The sequence below is a fragment of the Anopheles nili genome, chromosome 2 (assembly GCF_943737925.1).
Source record: "Anopheles nili chromosome 2, idAnoNiliSN_F5_01, whole genome shotgun sequence".
Lineage (NCBI taxonomy): Eukaryota > Metazoa > Arthropoda > Insecta > Diptera > Culicidae > Anopheles > Anopheles nili.
Genome location: NC_071291.1, coordinates 62,856,404 through 62,882,014, shown reverse-complemented (window position 1 = coordinate 62,882,014; position 25,611 = coordinate 62,856,404). Strand labels below are relative to the sequence as shown.

The 25,611-nt window shown below is 44.0% G+C and overlaps 4 protein-coding genes across 4 annotated transcripts; 1 reads left to right on the top strand and 3 right to left on the bottom strand.

Moving 5' to 3' along the window:
* The first annotated feature begins 2,686 nt into the window (after positions 1-2,686).
* On the top strand, positions 2,687-5,471 carry LOC128720326 (TBC1 domain family member 16). The gene is made up of 5 exons (XM_053813990.1): positions 2,687-4,530; positions 4,606-4,750; positions 4,821-4,927; positions 4,993-5,174; positions 5,272-5,471. Exons 1-5 carry the CDS (start codon positions 2,687-2,689, stop codon positions 5,469-5,471), a joined length of 2,478 nt encoding a protein of 825 aa, XP_053669965.1.
* Positions 5,472-6,873: 1,402 nt separating this feature from the next.
* Positions 6,874-16,730, bottom strand: LOC128720324 (E3 ubiquitin-protein ligase RBBP6). Its single transcript, XM_053813989.1, has 10 exons — positions 16,565-16,730; positions 16,222-16,477; positions 15,518-15,999; positions 14,363-15,449; positions 13,879-14,208; positions 13,692-13,805; positions 13,515-13,589; positions 13,142-13,444; positions 8,875-10,966; positions 6,874-8,711 (listed from the first exon to the last, which is right to left on the bottom strand). Exons 1-10 carry the CDS (start codon positions 16,728-16,730, stop codon positions 7,395-7,397), a joined length of 6,222 nt encoding a protein of 2,073 aa, XP_053669964.1. The 3' UTR covers positions 6,874-7,394.
* Positions 16,731-18,616: 1,886 nt separating this feature from the next.
* LOC128727755 (uncharacterized) lies at positions 18,617-21,331 on the bottom strand. The gene is given in 7 exon segments (XM_053821698.1): positions 18,617-18,824; positions 18,903-18,925; positions 19,197-19,323; positions 19,730-20,341; positions 20,413-20,550; positions 20,631-20,709; positions 21,217-21,331. Coding segments are annotated over 7 exon segments (1,302 nt in total).
* Positions 21,332-21,956: 625 nt separating this feature from the next.
* Positions 21,957-23,925, bottom strand: LOC128727744 (peroxidase-like). The gene is made up of 3 exons (XM_053821686.1): positions 23,911-23,925; positions 22,724-23,841; positions 21,957-22,647 (listed from the first exon to the last, which is right to left on the bottom strand). The coding sequence occupies exons 1-3, from the start codon at positions 23,923-23,925 to the stop codon at positions 21,957-21,959; spliced, it is 1,824 nt and encodes a 607-aa protein (XP_053677661.1).
* Positions 23,926-25,611: the final 1,686 nt, after the last annotated feature.

The window sequence follows — 25,611 nt, the reverse complement described above, 5'->3', positions numbered from 1 at the left end:
ATAAAAAAAAGTGCTTACCCGAAAAATAGATGTTAAACGTTGGAGCTCGTGAATCATGCCAACATGCTAAGGACTAAGCTAGCAAAAACGGAAACGTCTATCGCTGCAGTGGCAATCACATTTAGCACCACCATTTCTTTTATCTTGATGAAATCTATATCGCTTTATATTACTAATTGTCCTTCAATATAGCAAATTGAATTGTGCTCTTGAGTAATGTACAAAATAAGTTACCAAACCAGGTCATTATCTGCGAAAAAAAAGGCTCGCACCCTTCCTGATTAATCTGAGCATCCGTGTGCTCGGTAGCACACGCCAAAGCTTTGTTTTTTTGTGTGCTACAGCCGACCCAACCCCAATTGATAAGATTTCCCCTGCCATGGATATCTACACTCGCCTGGTCTAGTTTGCACCTTCATTAGTAGCGCACGTTCAGGGTGCCGGTTCGCCGCTCGTGTATCAGTAAGCCTCTCGCAGTCATGGCGGTGACCGCAATCGTCAACCGGCCGAATTCGTCGTTGTTTAGCCAAGTTTCGCTCCTGGTAAAGATTCCTGCCGCCACCGTGTACATCGTCACCCGTGGCCTAATGTTGATCGTTAAAACATTGACTCGTGAGTACCCATTTTGGAATATGATCAACAAGTGTGATGTATCTAAATGTATTACATCCCGTTAACTTGTTTCAGGACTTGGCAGGATGATACACAACTGACGAACAGTGAACAAGTGCGCCTCGTAGTAGTTTATGGACAATTTATCATGATATTACCCAGCTGTGAGAGTAGCACCAACTAATTAAAGTATTGTTAAGATAGCACATATCAATGAAGCACGGGAACGCAATACCTACTGGATGACCTAGCAATAAAAGCATCTTAACGTATGCAATAACACTGTATGTATTTTGGCAATAAGCTCCATTATGCTGTATTATGCTGATGAAAGAAGTGTTTTATGGCACCATTTCGGTGGCGATGGATAATGCGATCGTTTCAGCTAATACTCCCTAGCGAAACATGTGCTTCCATCGACGTTATCTCTCATTAAATGTTTGATTTTATCAGCGAATTAAATTTATCGTAGCATTCAATCAGCAAACATACATTTATCTAGTGATAGCAATGTGCAGTACAATATGAACGGGCTGATATCGCCTCATTACTGAAGTTAAATTCAAAATTGTGTCTGTTTCTGTGATCCTACTTCCTTAATTCCCTGCAACCGTGCACACAACCATCTCTCTGCTGTGCCATCAATTTTAGGTAGCACATTGTTAGCGTGACCAGGCCTATCATTGCCGTGCTGGAATTGATCCACCAATGTGGCCCACTCCATCGCTCCTCGCCATCCGTTTGTTGACGGCGCTAATTTAAACGAAGCGTGTCACTTTACCCTCGAAAGCAAGCCGCGATAAAAACATTCCATACCTTCCCGAACGTGGACCTTCCCGGATGCGCAGGCGTCGACGAAATCACGCGAAACGTCAACCAAGCAGCTGGCACGGCCAGTTTTTGGATGGTACGGCAGGAAAAGGTGAAACGGAGCGGAAATACGGGCGACGTCGATGACATTTTGCAGCGCCCGTGGGGAAGAAAATCAATCGATACGTGCAAGGTAAAGTTCTACGCGTTTCACTTCGCAATGCCTGTCGTGGGTGGGACTAAAGTATGAGCTGTATCCGTTCGCGTACATCGCCACATCCGCTGCTAAACGCGTCATCCGGCCGGAGCCATAACCCGTGCATCCCGTGGTTTGGCAGGTTGCTCCCAGTTATCGTGACCCGCTGATGAAACGGTGTATTATGTGAGTGGATGAAGCGACCAGCAAACGGGGTGGTTTCTCCGTTGGATTTGCAGAAGTAGGCGAAATATACTCATCCGCACAGCTAGAACTCGAATTCCTGATTTGCCCCCCTCGAGTGTAGGAGCATCCATCTTCCTGGCCAGGTAAATACACCATGCGCCTCCATGGCATACATGTAAATGCATGCATTCCAATCGGGTTGTAGCTGTACATCATAACTTTTCTCCAAATGGCGTTGTTTAAGTGTGTACAAACATCGCTGAAAATGTTTTAAGGTAAATTAGTCTAATTAGAAGCATAATATCGCATTGGGAAATGGTTTTATTAAGCATTGAACAACAATAGATTGATTAGTGGGTCTGTGAAAGATAAGGCCTCTGTGTGACCGCTAGAGTCGCATTCCTTGCAATATGCTGCACCATGGGTCCTTCAAACTCATGGTGCAACTGCACCAAATCCTTTGGCACATGCCGAAAAAATACGCCTTATATTGCAACCTATTTTTTTTTCAAACAATCATCTCTAGATGTTTTTTTTTGTACCGCGTGTTGACATTTTTGTCCCTGAACATCAGCATCCGCTGGCGGCCTTAAATCATTCCGATCAATATTTTGTCGCATAGTTCAAATAGAAGCAATGAAAAAAAAAGCAACGCGTATTAGACAATAGAGGTTGATTGCATTGACCCATCGACTTTCCATCGATTGGTGGCTTTATTTTCAGTACCGATTTATTGACAATATCCTGCCAATAAGAATGCTGTCCCTTTATTTCCATGAAGGTTCACTGGTTGGTTCTTACTGTTTTATTTACGCTTTCTTCTGTGTTTTAGGAAGCATTCCCGAATAGCCAACGCACCATTCCAGCATCGCATTCCGTACGATGCCCATCGTGAATATACTGAAACGCGCGTCCAGCTACATCCTTGGCAGCGATGACGACGCGGAAGACGGTTCCACCGAGGTGTTGTACGAGGACAACGAGATACTTTTCTGCAAGAACAACATTTGCGTTCACCCGCCGGCCGTGGTGCGCCAGGAGTCGGACATACTCCACTATCCGGGGTATCTGACCGTCACGACCAAGACCTTCATCGATCAGTACAACAACGCGAAACGGCCGACGCTGTTCCTTACGTGGATTCCGAACTCGACGCTCCGCAAGTGCCCGTCGACGGTGGAAAATGTTGTCCTGAATCGCGGCGCCATCGGGTTGAGCGAGAGCAAACTAAAGCTACATCTGCAGCAACATCAACAGCAGCAGCAGCTTCTGCTGTTGCATCCTTCGCCAAAGGATAACGGGCACGTGCAGGGTCAGCAGAAAGGCATCCCGTGCGAAAAAGGGATCGCTCCGGTTGGGGAAAACCCATTCACGACGACGATAAAGATCGCCAACACGAATCCGTTCCTGGAACCGTACAACGAAACGATCGCTCAGTCCGCGACGAGCGATAGTAAGTCGATCAACTGCTCCGACTACTCGGAGACGATCAGCATCAGCTCGAACTCGGACAAGGCCAGCTTGTGCAACAGCAATGACTACGATGGCCGCGACGAGGAGGTCCCGGTGGAACCCGAGGAGGAAGGTGAAGACGACGTGGACGAAGGGTGTGTCATTTCCTCGGAAGCGCACCATTCAGTAGGCGGTTCGGACGAGCTCGAGGGTGACGATCCGGAGCTTAAAACGGAGCTCCAACCGCTACTCGACGATGGCACTAAGATCCCTTCGATGGCGGTCGGAAAAATACATCACCACCATCACAAGCTGCCATCGCAGTCGTCCGTGACGTCGGTCAACATCACGATCGCAAGCCCGCACATCCAGAACGTGGACATTTCCCCGCCGGAAGCGACACTCCCGGCAACGGAACGCTTTCTCCGGTCGCTTTCCATCACATCCAGCGATGAGAACAACCCAAACTGGATGTCACCGGAACTGCTGGCGTACAAGCACAATCTGGCGTTTCCGGAAAGCGCATCAGCGTCCCCGATCGTGAGCCGGAAGGCTCCACTTAAGTGTCGCAGGTTTTCGGTTGATCTGAGCCAGATGCGCGCCTTGAGGCTGTTCTTCAACGATGAACAGTGCACTTCCGGTCAGCTTGTGATTGCGTCGCGCGAATCGCAGTACAAGATCCTGCACTTCCACCACGGTGGATTGGATCATTTGGCGCAGGTTTTGCACCAGTGGCACTGTCTGCTGCACAACATCAAGCTTGCGCCAGGGCAGGACGAACCGGCGAACATGCCGTACCGGCAGTTTATGGTCTGCCGACCGGAAGTGCGACCGGCTGAGCTCCACCCGGAGGAGGGAAAAGTGTCGAAGATCACCACGGATTACTTCTACGGCACGCTGTTGAACGAGCGGGGCCAGATCGAGGACGATTTGCAGTTGCGCAAGTGCGTGTTCTTCGGAGGGCTCGATCGAAGTCTGCGTAAGACGGTGTGGCCGTTCCTGCTGCATTGCTACAGTACCGGATCGACGTTCGAGGATCGGGCCGCACTGACGGAGATACGGCGGCAGGAATATGAGGAGATCACTCGGCGTCGTCTCTACTCGATGTCACCGGAAGCGCAGGCTCAGTTCTGGCGTACCGTTCAGTGCGTGATCGAGAAGGATGTGGTCAGGACGGATCGTGGCAATCCGTTCTTTGCGGGTGATGATAACCCGAACATCGATACGATGAAAAACATTCTGCTAAACTACGCGTTCTACAATCCGGGCATGTCGTAAGTGCGCTTGTTGCGATCGTCCGCTTTTTGATCTTGCTTAACATTTTGCTTGCTTCTCCGGTTTCACCTTAGCTACACCCAAGGTATGAGTGATCTCCTGGCACCGGTGCTGTGTGAGATCAAGAGCGAATCGGACACGTTCTGGTGCTTCGTGGGTCTAATGCAAAGGGCGATCTTTGTCTGCACACCAACCGACAACGACATCGATCGCAACTTGGTAAGATCCTTTCGCTCTCTTCCGGTGCGATTCTCAACATTCCTAACGCATGTTCTTGCTACATTTGCAGTGCTACTTGAGGGAATTGATTCGGCTTATGGTTCCTACCTTTTTCAAACACCTGCAGAAGCACGCCGATGCGATGGAATTGCTGTTTTGTCATCGTTGGATTTTGCTGTAGGTTTTGCGTGATTCTTGCTGGGAAAGTTTTTATTCCACACCCACGTTCTGTATCTTTGCAGGTGTTTTAAGCGCGAATTTACCGAAGCCGTTGCCATACGCATGTGGGAGGCTTGCTGGTCCAACTATCTGACCGACTATTTCCATCTGTTTCTCTGTCTGGCCATTATCGCGGTGTATGCGGACGACGTTATTGCTCAAGATTTGCGTACGGACGAAATGCTGCTGCATTTCAGCTCCCTGGGTAAGTTCCGTTGATGGTCTGGATTGATCCGGATGTGTGAAATATCTGGCATTTTTTTTATTCCCCCCCCCCCCCACAACATGATTCCCTTTTGCAGCGATGTACATGGACGGGCAGCTGATTTTGCGCAAAGCCCGAGGACTTTTGCACCAGTTCCGGCAGTACCCAAAGATACCGTGCACTTTGTCGGGGCTGTGTAAACGATGTGGTCCTGGCATGTGGGACTCTGGCCACCATCCGTCGATCGAGTGCATTGGCCATCTGGACCACGAGACCTGTGCACTGGCCATGGATTAATCTGCGTGTTTCTTCTGCTCACCGCACTACCATTTACGGACCACCGTTGCCTCTCTTAGTACGTTTTAGCATTCAACATATGCATACTTTCAACAGACATTTGCTGGACGTTAGCGATCTCGGCATGCGTTGCTGAGCTTTCAAAAGGAAAGGATATCCAACCTATAGACCCACGTTCATAGCTTCTATCTGCTTTTAAGGATAGCCATGCTTGCTTCGGTTGTGTTAGGTTTTAAATGCATTTCTAAAACACATAAATTTATCTCCTTTCATGACCTAATTTAATCGAATTGGGCCATTATTGAGCCAGCGATTGCTTGATTTGATTACCGGGATAATACTGCACGGTGCATTCCTACCCGTAGCAGACATATTCGTTCGCTTGATCTCTTTTTCGACAAACACATTAGCTGACCATTAGAAATGGGTTGTGATGATGCTGTTGTTCGTTTCGGTTTGGCTTCTACAATTTACCAACTGACGACGATGGTACGGTCCGGACCGATCGTAAAGTAGGATAATATCGTTCAATAAGAATATACAGTATCTATTGTTGATGTTAATATATTATATACATATAGATATACTAAATTTTATAACCAATTCAAAAAAAAACGCCATTCAACGGTGTGCCGAACAGATAGCTGCATGGCTTATTAATATTGATCGTAGCGTGCTGTGTTTATTATTTTTACTCTCTTTTATCGCCATTATGCAATCAATTATCGCAACCGTTAGCCAGCCAATCGGAAACGAGACGTAAAGATACGAAACCAAAACGTACCCTTAGCATATCCAAAAAAATATTACAAAAGCCTGACCGAATCTTGGTGGTTTTAAGTTTTAGCAAAGATAGCACACTATTACACAACAAATATTGCAAAATCAAAACATAGTACGTAGTGTACGAAACGCACTCTGTTACGCTTGTTTCCCAGTGGCAAGCCAAGTTCCCCTCGAACGAGGTCGTGAGGAAACATAATTATATATATATATATATATATATATATATATATATATATATATATATATATATATATATATATATATATATATACATGGAACGCAAATATGCCTATTACAGTGTACATTATCTACCGGAAAATGTACAAAACAGGAAACGCGCTAATCATAGGTGCACGACGTGTAGCTACGGGCGAGGCTCCGAAAAGACACGAACGGAAACAGGCCAGCAACACATGCAACAAATCGACAAATATTGGAATTATGCATCCCCCGGCAAACTCCCGATCCGCAATGTGCTAAGAAAAATAAAACCAGAGCGACTACTACTATTATTACTATCACATTTCATCATGCGTTCGAATGCGTTTTCCCATTTTCTCTAGCAGTTCGCATTTGTGACATAGAAAACAAACGGACGTTCGTTATAGGAGATGTCTTACTTTTTATTAATTAGCCAGTAAAGTATGGAATACGTACATTGGTACCCGACTCGTGTCGGATGCATGACCTAAGGAAAACCTTTGCTAGAGTATCGCCGATGAACAACCCGCCTCAACGGACACCACCGCCGTTAAGTTCATCAAAATGTACAATGGGTTGAATAATTCATTTTTGCTGTCCTGCTGACGCGCCTACCGACATCATCGACCGCATGGTTCGCGTGTAAACGATTCCAAGACGGTGATGAGTAGTGAAAAAGGAAAAGCCAGGAAAGCCGGTGATGGTACAAATGCAAACCTCACACTAACGATATAATATGCAGCATTCCTGCTGGACCGTTCGGTTCCGGCTTCTTCGCAAACAATAAAATGCCCTTAGAAAATTACTCTAGAATCGTAACTCGCGAACGAAGCTTTCTCCCTCGGCTCTGGAAGGGCCAGGAAAGGGATACGTCAATATACCGTCGTATCCTTCACCGGCGCCAAGGGAAACTGAACGGTGGTTGCTTACTCACACCTAATCCTTCTTATGTTTGCTAGATTTCTTCTTCTTCTTGGAGGATTTTGACTTTTTCTTTGATTTTTTTCGCTTGCCGCCAGACTCGTCGTCCGATTCGGTCGATGCTGCGGAGCGTTTGGCACGCTTGCGTTCCTTCTTGTGCTTCCGCTTTTTGCGCTTCTTGCTGCTGCTTCTGGTGCCACCGGCGTCATCCGATTCGCCACTGCTGTCCGACGAGGACGAATCCGAATCGGTGCTGCTCGATTCGGTCGAGCTACCGGGCGCTCCTCCCGTCTTCGCGGCCTTGGATGATGATTTCTCCAGCTTTGTCCTCTTGCTGCCACCGCCCGGGACCGAGGCTACGTTTGCATCCGTGTCCCGTTTCGACGAGCTGTCCTCCTGCCGATGCTGTCTTTCCGCAGACTCTTCTCGTAGGTGCTCGGCGGAACGCTTGCGAGACATCCGGACGCCGGGAGACTGTTCTCCGCGTCCTGCCAACCGATCCCCACCGCCGGTTCCGGTCGTCGAACTAGGAGCTATTGCATTTTTTTCCTCCCCTGCTGCGCGGTTTTTTTGACTCGAGCTTTCGTCCCGGTGGCTGGGTCTTGAAGAAGAAACCCTACCGGATGGGTCGTCCCGTTGGGATAGTTGCTTGTTCCGGTTCGTGTCCCCATCCTTCCGACCGGAGTCCGTTCTTTTCGAGTTTGGCGAAACGGTTTCCTTTCGTTCTCGGCTACTACCTCGCCGCCCGCCAGGACCACGATGATGGTCCCGATCACGCTGTCGATCGCGACTCCTGCCACGTGGGTGCGCAGGTTGCTGTTCAGATCTTTTGTTTTCATTCCTATCGCGACTGTCCGACCCTCGGCGGTCATCTTTGCGATCACGCGTCAATTGCTGACGATCATCACTGACGCGGCTGTTATTATGCCCGGTCGTCCGGCGGTTAGAAGGTTCGGCTGGTTTTTTACTGCCACTTCCGTCATGCCTTCCATCGGATCGGTCACGATCTGTTCGTTTTCGATTATCGACATCGTCGCGGGTTCGACTTCGCCTTGGGGGTGAAACACGACGCCGATCGGAGGACGATTTAGAGCGACTACTGGTGTCTGTGACTGCCGACGCATTCATACCAGACCCAGCACGGCCCGCCTTGCGGTTGGGTGGTGTTTGTGAGCGAGCCAGCTGAGATGCGTTGCTATCCGGAACTTTGTTACCAAGCCGTTCCTTGATGGACGTCCGCGTAGGCGAAGAGCGACTTTCATTTTTTAAATCTAATTTTTGTTTGATTTCTACCGATCGTTCCACTCGTTCATCATTCAGGGGTACGGTAACCTAGCGAGAATAAAAAAAAAACATAATTTTATACGCACATTCACTAAGTAGAAAAATATATGTTGTTATCATGGAATGAAAAAAGTAGGATAAATTTATTACAAGGCAATATAACCCAGCCAAACAATGTCAACATCTATGGAAAGGTATTTAAAAATCTCACCTGGAACCGTTTGAGTTCGTCGTGTTCCTGAGTAAGCTTAATGTCGGTTCCGGATGGGGATATCTCCCGCGGAACACCTCCACTTGCGCTCGTGTAAAGCTTATGTCGGTCAACACTGATTTTTTTAATCTCAATCGGCCGTATTGCGTTGATGGCCCGTGTAAAGATAGCATTTTCGGCACGTTTTAACACCTCGTTTGTAACCTTCCCACCAGCGGCCAGATGCTGCATGGATGTCGCTGACTGATCCTCGTGCAATGCAGCGTCCTTTTTCTCCGCCGTCGACGAGTTGATTTGAGCCTCCTCATCTAGCTCCCATTTCGAGAGCTCAGGCAACACAGAACTGTTCTGCTTCGTCTGGGAAGACAGCATTTGCTCATCCTCGTCTAGCTCCTGCTCCAAATCTAAGTTCGCGTGTAGATCGAGCACGGAATCTGACCGCTTCATCAGCAATTCACCTTTGGTGCTTGTGTCGCTTTCCAGTTTCTCGGGTTCTTCGGTGCTGTCGGCCAAACCAGCTTCTTCCGCTTCAGCCCCACTGTTTTCCCTCTCGGTTTGCAAAACTGACCTCTCCAGCTGATCCGCTTCGTATTTGTCCGGTATGTCCGAGTAAAGATCGCCGTGATCGTGGCTGTCGATGTGTGCTTCTTGCTGCTGTTCCTGTACCGATTGCAACTGTTCTGCATCCTCCCCATCTTCTTCATCCGCACCAGAATCTCCAGTATCACTGTCGTGTTTCTCCTTTTCACTAGCAAAATTCGCCGGCCGGTCATTAGTTCCTTCTTCGATCGAGTCGACGTGCTGCTCGTGACTATTATTTTGTTCCTCGCTATCACCCGTCTTTCCCGCCTCATCTTTATCACGATCTTCCGCTCGCGATGCCATCGGGGTTGCTGGTTGCTGTGAGCTGTCTGGTTCTTCTTTCTCCACCGTTTTTCGCTCCTTCCGCCCGTCTTTCGAGCGCCGATCCTTTTCCTTTTCCTTCCGTTCTTTCTTGTGCTTTCGTTTTTCAATTTCCTTCTCCTTTTTACGCTTCTTTTTGTCACGATCTTTCTTCTTATCACGGCGCTCTTCATCGCTGGAATCACGGGGCTTTTTCTTTGACAGCTCCTTCGCATCCTTGTCCTTATCACGATCGCGCTCCTTTTCCCGTTCCTTGTCCTTTTCCCGTTGTCGTTCCTTTTCGCGCTCTTTCTCCCGTTCCTTATCTCGCTCTCGTTCTTTTTCTTTGTCACGTTCTTTATCCTTCTCCCTTCTCCGTTCGCGCTCACGATCATGCTCCGGTTCGCGGTCCTTATCCTTGGTTTTATCCTTTTCTTTATCACGTTCACGCTCCCGTTGTCGATCTCGGTCACGATCCCGTTCGCGGTCACTTTCACCACGATCCTTTCCTCTATCTCGGTGATGGCGGTCGCGCTGTTCCTCTCTCCGGTTTGTCGGATCGAGTTCACCGCGTTTTTCCTTATCAGAGGGCGGATGTTTGCGCTCTTGCTTTTCCTTCTCATGATCCCCGATAGCCCGAGGAGGCCCTCGACTACCGGCATTTGATTTTTCTCGCCTTTCCCTGGACTCAGATCGTTTAGAACGGTGTTTTCTTCGATCCGATCCATCGCGATCGACACCATCTTGAGCAACGCCCGCCGGACGTTTGCGATCACGGGATCGTGATCTACCGTGCCCATGGTTGCCGCCTCCTGCAGCACCCATCGACGATGGTCGATGATCCCCGATTCTGTTCACATCCGCATCCCGAACGACACTGGAACCCTTCTGTTCCTGGCTCATTTGCTCCGAACGCTGTTGTTCGTCATGGCGACGGCCCGGTGTATGCAGCTGATGGAAATCGGCTTCCTCGGCAGGTCCTTGCCAGTCACCATCATCCATGTCGCGCTGCGTCGGTTCTGGACCGTGGTTCTGTTGATGATGCGCACCAGGAGACGAAGGACGACTCGATATTCGATGACGATCGCCCGATCCTTTTGGATGCAGGTGGTGTTGTGCCATTTGCTCACCATCACCTTCCCCGAAGTCATGCGGTTTTCCTCCTGCGTAGCTTCCAGTGCTTCGTTCCCGTTCATCTCGCGCCGAATACCTAGACACGGGAGGGTGAACAAACAGATCATAGAACGCCACCCAACATGGGAGTGAGAGGGAAGAGAAAGAAGAAAAACAAAAACATTCGAGAATTAATTGGCTGCTAGCACGGTTTCACCTAGTTTCTTCTAGCACACACAAGACCGCCTTACAGTCATACAGACACTGAAAGTTTAGAATCTATTTAGATATAATACATGAAAAAAACACGACCACGTTACCTCTCATCGCTCTCACGGGGCTATATTTTCACGGGCATATAGACATGACAGGAACCAATCCGATTACTGATGAAAGCGGAATGTCTCTCTTGCACTATCAAAAAAACATCTCATTTATATTAAGGCATATGGCCTTTTAAGCATGTTTACGATGTTGCCCGATCGAGCCAAGAAAGCTAAATGTCAATTGCTGGCAGTTAATCAACGATCCATTTCGTAGGCTCAAAGTTGACGACAAAGTGGAAATTGAATTCTTTCTCGAAGATCAAACAAAAGACATCATCGCTACATAAATGTACGTGTACGGATATTCCACGTGTGTTTTTTCTGCCCTCTTAGAAACAGAACAATGCACCAACAAGAAAATTTGTCAGTTGTGAAGCTTTCCCGATGTGATGCTTGAACATTTGCTCCGAATCACGTGCTGATGTCTGCTTCGCATTCTAACACAGAACTATTTCAGCACTAGTTTCCTTAGATGCTAGTTCCTGTTTACATGAAAGAGTTTACATTTAATGGCAAAAAATGAGATGACTATGTACTATACTAAACACTGCTTTTTTGCTCACTTTATTTCAGTACAGGTAGGATAGCTTCGCAATTTCAGTCTTTTAATAACTTCGGCTTGTAAGTAAGATATAACGGAAGCGTTCCAAGATCATTGGTAATTCTACTATATGGTTTTAATTAAATGTAACACATTTAGGAATGCATTTCTTTTATACATCACAATATATCGAATATGGTTTGAAAGCTTCCTTAATGGCTGATTGTTTTATGCAATCTCTTTCACTTTAGGCAAAACATTCCTTGAATTTCTATCAAAACTTTCCAAATGATTCGTTCGACAGTCTTCACTTTCATGAGCCAAATAAAACGTTTTACATATAACAATATTCACAACCGCAAGGATATATGATTTTTGGTTTTTATCTTATGGTAATAGAAATATTTCTATGATAGCAATAATTTATCTTTCGCAATTGTCCTTATCACGTTTCAGCTATACATGTCAAAGTAATAAAATATACTACAAAATCTTAACAAAAGCTATATATCAAAAAGAAAGTCTTTAAAATATATTCTACATTAGAGGGTGATGGTTTATATATATATATATATATATATATATATATATATATATATATATATATATATATATATATATATATATATATATATATATATATATATATAATTTGAAGTAGGCAAAACTTAGTTTTCGTTTTAAATACACTTGCTAGCATCATGTTTGGTGTGTTTCCTATTCTCTTGAACATTCAATACAAAAATTAAAAAAAAAAACAATAAAAGACAAACTGTTACGCATCTGATATAGTTGCAAGTTTGAAAAAATGCAGTGATGATTATTTCAATATTGCAACAAAATCAGGAATAGTTCTGCATCATAGACAATCTTAATAATTATAAAAACATCAGCTTTTTTCGATAACGATGTCAAATAATACAAAACGAATAATTTCATGTCGTACCACTGCTGTTCACCAATTATTATATATTGCGCAAAAGATTACGTAATACATAAATATTAAATTTGTAATTGTATTAGCTTTAAATTATATCAAAACGCCACCTAGCATGATGATTCTTCAGGTATTATACTAACAGTAACGGATAGAATATTTTGTTTTCATTTTTGTCTGTAACAAACTTATATGTTTTAGCGATCATAGAACTACGAATTGTTACATCACTTAATCTTAATTATAAATTAACACTCATATCACGCTTCAATATCACACATTTGGTCTTGAAATTGCATTAGTATTCAACAATAAATAGGGCACCTCATTTCGAGAATGGAAAAAGTGAATGAGATCCTGCTTTCACAGTTGCGCACAACCACTTCACCATCATGTACCGCTTTGTGGTATCGCAAAGCGCATAATACACCAAAAATACTAAGAAGATTAATAACATTGGCACAATACCTGTTTGATGATACAGTAGAAACCGCACCCGTTTGTATGGAGGCCGATCCTCCACCGCCTCCCATCATTCCACCATGCTGATTCATTATCGGTGCATCGCGATAATCGTTCATATGTTGGCCATGCATGAAGGGTGGTATGTCGTCTGGTCGTCCGCCCGACATCGGTGGCATATGACCGGATTGGTGTCGATCGAAGCCCCGCGGCGGAAAATGTGGCATACCGCCGCCAACATCACGGCTGTTACCTCGAGCTCGACCTCCTCTAGGGCCTCCACCTCCCCTGGGAGGACGGTTTCCGTATCTGAAGAATCAAGCAGAGATGTTAGTTTACACACACATAAAAGTACATATAATTTGTTCATATTACTTACCCGAAATGTTGATTAAACCCAGGCGAACGGTCCCTAAAATCACCAGGACGACGATCTTCCCGACGATCTCTGTACCTGGAAAGGGAAAAAAACATCGTAAATAACATTTTTCCTTCGGCAAGACGAATAGTTTGTAAATAGCACACAGTAACACAGGCAACAACAATTCATTCGTACCTTCCACCAACGAAGGATCCTGAACGGCTACGGCTTCTTCTGTCCCGGTACCCGGGACTGCGCGATCGTTTCCGCGGGGACTTATTCCGCTTCATAGGTGATCTGGATTTCGATCTAAAAAATTTAACCGATTTAAAACACATAATTCCTTCATTAATACTCCGCGGGGAGTTTACTACGATAATACCTTGTGTACGAACGCGAGCTTGCCGAGCTGTACGAGCTAGAACGATTTCGCCGACGCTCCCGAGGTCGATCGCGATCATCCGGATGTTTATCGTCCGGTGAACGACGTCTGTCAGGAGACCTCGGACGAGGAGAACGTCTTCGCTCCGGTGAATGTCCTCGTCCACCTCCTCCGCGGCCACCATTATCGAACGACCGTGACCGACGTCCTCGATCAGCCATGGGCGATCGATTACGGCGCTGCATTTGTTGCTGTTGCTGCTCCTGCTTTTTGCGCAACTCCTTCTCATGCATTATTCTGTTGAATGCTTCCAATGGATCGTCAATTACACTGCATGGGGATAGAGAATAGCGGAACTGTAGGTTATATTTTTTTAACTATTCCTCGTTTGATTTAAAACAGTATTTACGAGGAAAATATTTGTCGACTACACAATTCAAAACGGTTCAGCTTAAACGAAACAAGACGCATGATTATAGCTTACCCAGGTCCAATGGATTGATGAACGCCCTGGTATCCCACCATCGGTCCCGGACCCATGGGACGTTGCCGTAAATGAGGCGGATGATGTTGCACGAAGCCACTGCGCATCGGATACATCATCCTCGGCGGTCGGTCTCCGTGGTACATTGCACCGTGATGATCGTACGATCGCTGTTGCGGAGCATAGCCACCTCCTTGCTGCATTCCGTAACCTCCCGCTGGTCCACCACCGCCAAACTGAGGATGCCCCATATGACCACCGTATCCGGGATTTCCCGGACCCATATACAAGCCACCACCACCAGCGTGCCCGCCTCCGAGATGCCCCATGGCGGTACCAATAGTTTGCACGTGTTGCGGGTGATTATGAGGAACCTGCATCATTCCATGTCCACCGCCTCCATGCAAGTAGTCCGGCGAACGGTCGTCATATTCGCGTACTCGTTCGTTCATTCCCGCCAGACCTGCTCCGTAGCCTTCGCCTTCCTTCTCCTCCATGGCGACTCTGCGTCGATGCTCTTCGTCCCTGTCCCTGTCCATGCCATCATTCCCTCCGCGCCCTCCGTTACTGCCACCACCAGCACCATTGCCCGCGCCGTAGCCCTGCATATTACCACTTCCCAGTTGGCGCTCATGCGGAGGCGTATCGTGATCGTGCGGTCTCCCGTGGCGTATGGGTCGCCCACCGTTGTAGTGGCCCCGGAACGCACCACGACTTTGAAGGTGAGCCGGCGGTACGGTTACTGTGATGTTGTCCTCATAGTCTGATTCATTATCCAATCCTGCATTAGCGACAACCCCTGGTGCCGTTTCCTTTTCTTCCTGATCTGGCGAAGCGAGGTCGCCCTGTTGGGAAATTTCGTCGAACAGTTGAGGTGGCAAGTTGCTGTCCGCGTCACGTAACCTCTCCTCTTCGAAGGTGGAAGATGATTCCACAATCTCGGTGGTAGTTGAGATCGATCCAGTGGACACACTGTTCACCGTACCAAATGGAGCCCCCGCCGCTGGTGCCGTTGAACTTCCGCTGTTAGTCGTGCTATCGGCTGTTGGTGTTTCTTCCGGTTTCGTTTGCTTCCTACCGGTGGTTGCTGGATTAATGTAAGAAGATTAACCATTATACCTGCACTCTACAGAATTGTGCACTTCATGCACTCACCGGTCTGAATGGATTTGGTGTAGCCGGTTTCATTACGAAACGCATTAACCGAATTTCTTAAAAACCGATTCGGTATAAGCGAACCCGGCGATGATCCTTTTTCCTTACAATCCGGACACTCATTGTCTTCCGACTCGAGCAGAGCTGTTCGCACACACTCATCGCAAAAGGAGCTGCCGCAGCATGGTATCATAACGGCATCCGTAAAGAGATCCTTGCAGATGCTACATATCAAATCCTCTGGTATGACTTGCTTCTCCTCTGGAGGCATCTGCACCGGTTGCATAGCCGGATTCATGCCCACGTCCTTATCGCGCTCGATAAATGAACGCGGTATGCCGGATGTTCGCTTTACCTCTACGTTCTCCTTCGGCAAGGGTCCCATGGGGCAGTTTTTTATCCAATGACCCGGCTTATGACAACGGTAGCACTTGTAGTTTATTGGAACCTCCCCGGTCTGAGATCCCCGCACTTTCTGATAGCTATAAAAACAAGAAAGAAAAGGTTAATTATATCGCTCTGAAGAACTCGTTCGCACATTGCATTCGTCTATTCAACAAACATATTTGTAGTAGATTTAAAGGTACCTGTGCTTAAATCTTTACCGTAACAGGACGTACGCATATCGAGGGAGGAAAACACATCGGAACCAACATTAATCGTTACTTCACCAACAGGGAATCCCAACAAAACCCCAAACTTACTTCGTGGGATCGTAATCCGCCGTACTTTGGAACATCATCTCGCGGATCTTGTCCTCCTCGGTGCCGTTCATCGTGGATAGGTCGACATTCGTCTGCGAGCTGGCCGCATCGTGTTTCCCGCGTGCTGTCGAAATCGGGGCGCTGGTCTCCACTGCCGCGCCTTTATCCCAGTTCTTCTTCCCTTGCGTTTTCACCGGTACCCGAGCGATGGTAAGGGATGTATTCTTCGGTATAAGCGTATTATCATCGTTATACTCTAGTAGAATAAAAAATAATAGTGTGATTATTCGGTTTGTGCTGTCTTAGCGGCACGGTATAACTTCCGCAGCGTAGGATATAGTACCTTCCTTCGTTTGCGCATTGGTAATCTGAAGATCAAAATCTACAGTTTTCCCCAATCGCTTCTGTTGGATGATCGACTTCTTCAAATCCGCTACGGATATGTGTAACCCATCGAAGGTGATGGTGTCAAAATCGAGGGTGCTCTTAAATTTATAGTGCACCGACATCTTGCCCTAAACGCCGCTTCTGTAACGGAAGGATAAAAGGTGAACGCGAAATAGCACTGAGAGAAAAAAAAAATAGAAACAATGCTTAGATTATCTCGCTCACTGGTGTAAACGGGAACAGCAGCCGGGCAGGGAGCTACGCAATTGGTTGATTGAAAATTTGAACAGACAAACCTTAGACATAAATTTTAATATTATTTTTAACGCTCTTCTCAGAAACACTTCATAAGTCCTGCTTTTCACAGCACACAATTAGTTAGACGTGCTTTTCTGATAGAGCCATTCGATGTTACCAATAAGCAATCAGCAGCACTGAGTAGGTTATGTTTATAAACGCATCGCAAACTATTTTCTAGCAATTAAAAACACACTTTTGATACGGTTCCTAAAAACCGCCTCCAATGACGACTGAGTGATTTCATTTGTCTTCACAAAAACCGTCCGGACTCAGCACATTTGCCTGTAGTTTTGCTTTTCACTCTAGACGTCCATGTTTGAAACTTTCCCAGCTATGTTCGCCTTTTCCTATCTGTTCCACAAATTTTCCCTCAACCGCCTTACGTAATCCCGTAAATGCATGCCGTTTCAAAACTCACTATAGTTCATATTACCTGGAATGTGTCAATCATTCACCTACGAATCTTATTTTGCAACATAATTTGCTAAACTTCCGCGAAGTAGCTCTCGTCTTCAAAGATTACAAGCTCAATGGTTTCTTATTCTTTTTCATCTCTGCAGGCTCTTTCAGTCGGCGCGAGATTGTCTCAATGAGACGTCAAACGTTCAGTCGGCGCGAGATTGTCTCAATGAGATGTCGTGAAAATTTCGAGTTCCATATGGCAATCAAATAGCGTCTGTTACTACTTGAAAGTTTATTAACGTACGAAATTAGATTTAATTTAATGCAATCTGTTGAGTCGCTTGATGTATAGATTGAGCATGTCCATCATTACACAATCGGATTCCTTGACAGAGAGTAACGGAAAAACTTATTAGGAAAATATAAAGGTTTTTTTATAATCCTTTATTTGTACAACTCAATAGAGGTACGATACACACGATGCTTTACATTTTAATATCATCAATAGCGATCAACAACAGAAACACGTGTTTTTTTTACCAAAAAAAGTTGTTCGTAATATATATATATATATACATATATATATATATATATATATATATATATATATATATATATATATATATATATATATATATATATATATATATATATATATATATATATATATATATATATATATATATATATATATATATATATATATATATATATATATATATATATATATATATATATATATATATATATATATATATATATATATATATATATATATATATATATATATATATATATATATATATATATATATATATATATATATATATATATATATATATATATATATATATATATATATATATATATATATATATATATATATATATATATATATATATATATATATATAATATATATATATATATATATATATATATATATATATATATATATATATATATATATATATATATATATATATATTTTTGTATGATTATTTACTTTCAACAAAGCAACACGTGTTTTCTGATGATCATTATCACTAGATTCAAATGTTTACACGCTTTTGAAAGACTGATCGAAATGTTGATACAGAACGCCTAATGAAAACTTTTACTTGTACTTCGAACATGTCAACAAAACATAAAATTTAAACGGAAAAGGTATATATCTTCAGGCAACGAAATTTTAAACATTTTATACTTTTAAGTAATATAACATCCGCAAAATTAGTACGTATAAACGAAAAAACTGTCACGAGTTCTGGCCAGTCGGAACCTAACATCAAGAGACATCATGAGTCTTAGAAAATCTTTTGAAATTGGTAGTTTGCGAGATTTCTGTTGCTCGTTAGCTTTAAGCGTCTCAATTCTTTGCCATAATCGATTAGTTCTATCATCCAATCGTGCTGCATTAGCACTTCTGAAATCATCCTTGCCTCATAGTATACGTTTTCAATTTTGGTTATTAGCTGGAGCAGCAGTGAGATAAAACCTTCATCTTTTGGCCATCTGTGAACGGAGGGAATTAGTTGGTGTTCGGAAAATTCTTTCCGCTCACACGCGTGATGCTTGTAAGGAAACACTTACTTGTATAAAAGTCGTACCGATCGCTGCAACAAAAATAAGATTTCGCGATATTTTATCTCTGTGAAAGGCTCCAACTCACTATGGATGCAGTAAAGTAATGTTTCTATTGTTAAGGATAACAATCGCGGATCTTGAACATCTTTAACTAAAAAAAAACATGATATTTAATTGTGAACAAAAACAAGCTGGCAGTATGTTTTGGTTACCATAATCCCATTTAGCCAATCTGTCTTTGGAATGGTTATAGTATAATCTGGATTTCTGAAAACTCGATTTTTTCGCTCTACCCTTGACACTTCTTTCATCATCATTCATCGCTTCCAGGTCTGCTCTTTCAATGGCAGTTAGACGAAACCTAATTTTTTCGCCCTTTGATATCTTTTTGGTAGCTCGGAAAGCAACCGCGCCGTGATTGAGCAAGCTGTAGGACAAAATATTAGGGTTAATTTATTTATGGTAATCCTGTAATTGTAACGACACACACACACACACACACGATATCTTACATGCCAATTGCATTTGAACTGCTACAACAATGTTCCATTTCCGACGTAAACCTGTACATTCCAAGGTACTGATTATGAACCGACACATTCTTTATCGCCTGTTCCAGGAAACTAAACTTGGTGTAAAAATTCTGACTGTAGTATTCCAAAGCATTTGCGATAATGGATTTCTTTGCCCTCGATTGTTCTAAGCGGTCTTGTTCTGCATTCTTCAAACAGGATTTCCAAAATAATGCCACATTGTTACGGTTTTGTGTAATACCCCCCGAATCGGATGTTGAGCACAGTTGGAGCATATCTTTACTTAGTGAAGATTTAGACGTGTCCTGCTTCGAAACATCTGTTGCAGATAGAACCGCGGAAATTATTTCACTGTCTGGCCAACGCGATCGTATTCGTTCGTCAATGTCCTTTCTATCATACGCCAAATCGTAGCTAAAAGTGCAACTTTGCGTCTTAACCAGCATAGAGATGCGCAATAGCACGCTGCCAAGGAAAATGTCACGTTCTATTTCCGAAACATTGTTCCAACACTGCTTGTAATCCTCCAGGAGCTGCCTTTCGAAAGCGATGTATTCCAACAAAATGCTCACTTTCTGTAGCAAAATTTTATATTGGAAGGTGTCAGAAGGGAGAAATCCACATTTCGTTCGACAGAAAACCGTTAGAAAATCTTTCGCGTGTTTGCAGCGTGTTGCTAGTAAAACGTTCCATAATTGCTGACAATTTGTCGGGCCAATCGTAGCAACGGGCCGTCGCAGAAGATCGTGTTTTAGGATATCTAATGCTTTCACCAGCATCCGCAATTCCAGGACGCCGTTCAGAAGTGGAAAGAAAAGTATTTTGAAACCCCGACATTCGTACTTGTGATCATGCGCATCCTTTCGTAGGCAATCCACGCCACAATAAAATACTGCGTAACATATTGTACAACTGGGGAGGCCAAATTGTTGATAATTGGTAAAGCAAACATTTCATGGTTTATTTGTTGCATTGGTACTTACGGGACGGTGAACATTGTTTTCCAAGTGCAATAATTACATTGTCCTTTCGAGTTGGCAACATAACCTACAATAGGTTTGTCGATGAAAATAACTTCTCCAACATTAAAGCTCCGTTTAGCCACCAGTAATCCGTCTTTTCTGTTAATAATAATGAAACACAATTTTTACGATGTGAAAACACGCGTTAACCGTGGCTTTAAACAATTTAATGAACTTACACTCCGCAAGAAACTTTCCTGCTGTTGTTGGTTCCGAATAAATTCTGTTCCCATCCAATCACGCTGAATTCTTCTTCTCCTTGCCAGGAAGAAAACGGTTTCACGTTCAAGCAAAACATTTCTGTTTCTTCAATAAAATAGATTGATCTCGAAAAAAACAATTGGAAAAGTTTCTGAATTTTACGATACTTTCCCAGATTCTTGTAAACCATGCTAAGATGCCGATACATATTGTACGGTAACTGAACTCCAACAGTGCCGTCTACAATTGCAAATGCAGCTTCGTAGAACTGCATGGCTTCCTTCGACTTGCCCAACAGCAGACGATTATATCCAAAGCACAACAAATACTTCATTACTTGTCTTTTATCTCCGGCATGATAAACCAGGTTCTCGATCCGCATCGAAGCCTTTCGTACTAACACCAAATTTACTTCATCTTTTAGATCTAGCAACGCGGACTTACGACGAATATTTGTGCAGCGTTGCAATTTCAGCAACCATGTTCGGGCAGTATTACTATGGAAAATATATCGTAGTTAGTGAGATATGAAGTACCATAAGAATTTCTATGATTTTATAATATCTCACATCGATCGCATGCTTTCGAGATTCCTTCGAACAATTGTTATCTCGACAACTTTTTCATTATCTTCACATTCCAAGTCAAAGTCATGATCGTGATAGTCTAAATGATCCATTTTGCGAATATTTCGTAAACTTTCAACACATGAAACACCTCACACGGAAATGGCGCGTCCGTTTTCAGAATTGCAAATCCACTAGATGAACTTCCCGCTAGCAGAACAGACGTTTACACTGCGTATGTGCAGCAGAGTCGAATTCTTCAAGTCTGCTTGAGAGGCTGATATTGATTGAGATTTGAAGCGAACTGTTCGATACCAATTTTATTATCTTAATGTATTTCGTGTTCATACACGCATTATTTTTTGTTAAAAATTTATACAAATATAGAATTTTGACATGCTGTACAAAGTAGAAGGTGATTTCGTGTTTTCGCGTAAGAGATGAGATGTCAATAATTTTAAATGTTACGATATAAATTACGATTCTACGATCAGCATTTAAACAAAAAATCGTTCGGAATTTTTTAGGGATGAGAATCATTAGTCGAATTTGAGTTAACACAATCGCAAGAGAGAGTAACCCAAATACCAATGTCATCACATAGCAACATTTTAAGGTTTCAAGTGTTTTATTTATTCAGGTGGTACGCAACGTTTCTCATTGAAATGTTTGACCATTTTTTGCAGCTTCTAATTATTAGCTTACTGCAGCCGAAAGAAGCTGAATGCGGAACACAAATCAAACGCGCCATAATGCCAGATTTACACTCGGTAAGTTTTTGCAAGCAACTGCCGGCTTATCCGCTGAAATGGGCGAAAACACGTCTGCGTTGATCTGCGACGTGGTCGGGAATGCATTACACATCAATCGAGCCAGTGTGGTTTTGCGTATTTCAGCCAGCTGACCGGCCGAGAAGCTTCCCTCTTGTCCGCCTGCTTCGAAGAAGTATCGATCCCCAGTGCGCGCTGCAAGGAACTGTTGTTTCATAATAAATTGAAACGTTGGACCCATCATGGACCCCGCCAGAGGCTCCTCAAACAATGCGCCAACGAAGAGATCGAGATCGTCTACTGAAGAGTAGTACTTCTGCAGCATATCGATGGTAGTTGGGCAGGCTATTCTGAAAACGGTGCTATACGCTTCCCACGTAGCAAATCGGTTCAGACCGCATCTTGTCCGATAGTCATTGTACCGTGCAAAGCCGAAGTCTCTCATCCGTTGAATATCGAGGGCAAGGAGATCTTGCCCCAAAGAGGCATGACCCCGATACATGAAGTTTTTCCACTGAATACTAAAGCTGCTGTCCAGCAGGTTGGTCGTCTGCGTAAGCAATCCCGTAAAAATTGAGGAAAACGTGTTCTCCAATGTGTCCAGCTTGCTCGTCATGCTACTTAATTGCACTGATTGGATGGTATCGTTTACGTAAAAGCTGATCAAAATTTCAAAGTTAGAAAGGATTACCGTTTTTCGTCAGGACTATTGCCCTTTCGTCAAGTGATACTTACTCAAAGCTACCGGGTAGTTGTGATTGCATAAAAGGAATCAGCACGCTTCCAAACTCGCTCAGAGAAGAAGGATCTTGATACGGATTAAAGTCGGAAGCAAATCCCGTTCCTTCGAATATCAAACGATCGAAAAGCATATTCGTACGCCCCAGGATGCGTGGCAGATACTCATAGTACACGATGTACTGGTATTGCGCAACGTTGATGCGCCGGGCTTCCTGAAACAGTACCTCGTCCGTCCAGGATGGATTTACCAGTTTTAGCTGATTTGCCAGGCGGTTGTGCTCTCGCAGGAAAATCAGGTGCACCGTAGCCGACATCGGGAACTGATAGCTTCGGCTGTCGGCAACCAGATAGCACACGTTAACTTCCGCCGAACATCCGGCCGGATCGGTCATAGGCCATTCGCCGCCATTGCGTCTAACCGTCTTTAGTCTACCGCCAGAAAACGCGCGCAGTGTGTTGCTCTGGACAACCGTAGATCCATACAGGAAGGACAAATCCAGCAAACTTGTTGCACTATTAATTTGCTGCACGGGCTGCCCTGGTTGTTTCGGTGGACTCGTTAGCGCGCGTACGTAGTTTAGGCATCGAATTTTGAACCACGAGTACAGTGCATCATCAGCAGGAACCTTCACGGGGTAACATCTGCTTGGTGCGTCCGGAATCACCTGTCCGTTCGCGCAACACTGCACCACATCGTTTGAGTTAGCAGGCTGGTTCAAATCGTTGGCGATCGCTTGCAAAAAGAATATGTTCAAGAGAGTGTTGTTCGGGTCACGTGTTTCATCGATGGAAAATATGTTGAACGATAAGCTCCGGGCATTTGCGTATTCACTGCCGTTCGCCATAACTGGAAGACGCGATATGCCGTCCGCGTAGTTGGGAGGAAGCAACCGGGCGTAGGGCTGATCGGCTTTGCCCCATGTTGGATTGATTTTGCTGGAGCAGGAGGAATCGATCGAGCGGTATTTCGAGCCTCGGCAGCTGAGGGCACCTCCGGAAGTTGTCCCTGATGATGAAGTCGTAGTTGTGGTAGGTGTCGTAGGGGCAAATGTATTCACGTATCCCGGAGCAACACCGTTGAGTGATAGAACGAGGGCGGTTAACAGATGCAGCTAGTTTGGTGAAGCACGGGCATAAGTACTTAAAACGGAACGGAGCAAATTCATGATTGTAAAACATACCATTACTTCCTTCATCGTCGATGCACGTTATAATGGCGTTGGCGGTGAGCGAAACACTGTACGAAACAGCTGACAAATATTCGCATTTTATACAACCTACTACATCGTCTTCAATCAGATATTTACACGCAGCAGACATGTGCGATATCGTTCGGTGAAATACCTTGAGAGAAAACGCTGCTAGAAAAAAATATTGTAACAGCTGATACTAGGTTATTTGTTTTATAAGCGTTTATGTTTTGCAATACTGATCACTTCTTTTTTTAAATCTGTATTTGGTGGATTCGTTGCAACTCTATTCAAAGCGGAGACAGGTGATACTTGTGATCTATTTTAAATTCAAATTGCAACATGAACTAAGGGACACGTGGATCGCGTTTGTATGATTCACTATCGTATGTTTATTAGGCTATGAGTCTTGATTCTAATGGCCGTATCGAACATTTGTATCGAAGGATAAATCCTGTCGATAGTTCCATGTGATGCTACATTTAAAGCGGATTGATGGTTATACACAAATTACAGCTGATTCGGTTTGTACCGTTATCATTCGACTAACAGATCATAATTAATGAAGTAATCTTACTTACGACATAACATTTAGGACATTAAATTTAGACCATAAAACATAATTTAACTGGTAACATAAATTTACATTATTGCATCAATTTTACATTACAGTAAACTGTTCCCTTAGTAATTGGATATGTCTCAACATTTTCACCGGGTTATTAAAGCTCAAACAGCTGTCTTCCGCATTTATATGATACAGTTTGTGTTTTGTACTTCTTAGCCAGTATATTTTTAAATCCATTTAGGATAAAATATGAAAAAATATCTTTTGAATGATTTACTGCTACAATTTTTGTACATATATCTGAAAAATTATAAGTGCTAGCATCCTTGTTTGTTAGTTTTTCTTACCAACTTGTTCATCTCGCATCTATAAACGCAGGTTCATTGACGGTGGCCCCAGAAAAGCTGTTGTCATTTCGCGAATGAAAGTTCCAACTTGGCATTCATTTTTTGTTTTCGTGTGGGAAAAAATACTATTTTTCTCCACTGCGCGAAATCGTCCCGTTTTATCTGTGATTAAAACGGAATCGCGAAACTTCTGTTTCCGTTCTTTGTTATTTGTGCAATAGCGAACGCGTTCAGTGCTTGTGTAGTGGCATCCACGTATGATAGAATCTGTGCAGTCCATCTCGTCAACATAAAGTGCGAAGGGAAAGATTCCAGCAGGTCCGTGAAAAAGTAAGTTGAGGACGCGTTGCGGGATAAATGAGTTTTTAGCGGCAGTAATGTGCCGCAAATCTCTCCGATTGGGATTGAGGAATACCATGGAAGCATCGTTAAGTGAAAAAAGGAGGAAGAATGCTCCTATACAAGTGTTATTGAAACCTGCTGTAAGATGTTAAGCAAAAGTGTCAAAAGGTTTACAATCTAACGGTGGAATGTGATATTGTAACAGTTAAATCGCTCCGTTTAATCAATGAATTTGCGAAACAGCAATGGTAAAAAAAATCTTACGGAAAGTGAGCAATAATTCTTTTGCTGTTTGATAATGTGTGGCCTCGTTCGCGTCCCATACGATACGGATGCAATGAACCAGCATTCGCACACTCGTCTGCTCACGGCCAGTTTACTTTTCCACTAACATTTTCAATCGATCGCCTCGTTCGTCGAAGTGGGGATGAAATG

Bases quoted from the DNA above. Each gene is read 5' to 3' on its own strand.
- LOC128720324 (XM_053813989.1), bottom strand. From the start codon at position 16,730: ATGTCGGTGCACTATAAATTTAAGAGCACCCTCGATTTTGACACCATC. The intron at 13,806-13,878 runs GTATTATCGTAG...TAAATTTTTTAG, and splicing joins AGCTCGCGTTCGTACACAAG to ATCGAAATCCAGATCACCTA. The intron at 13,590-13,691 runs GTACGAATGAAT...TTCCCTTTCCAG, and splicing joins GGATCCTTCGTTGGTGGAAG to GTACAGAGATCGTCGGGAAG.
- LOC128720326 (XM_053813990.1), top strand. From the start codon at position 2,687: ATGCCCATCGTGAATATACTGAAACGCGCGTCCAGCTACATCCTTGGC. The intron at 4,928-4,992 runs GTAGGTTTTGCG...GTATCTTTGCAG, and splicing joins TGTCATCGTTGGATTTTGCT to GTGTTTTAAGCGCGAATTTA. The intron at 5,175-5,271 runs GTAAGTTCCGTT...TCCCTTTTGCAG, and splicing joins GCTGCATTTCAGCTCCCTGG to CGATGTACATGGACGGGCAG.
- LOC128727744 (XM_053821686.1), bottom strand. The intron at 22,648-22,723 runs GTAAGTATCACT...AATTTTGATCAG, and splicing joins CAACTACCCGGTAGCTTTGA to CTTTTACGTAAACGATACCA.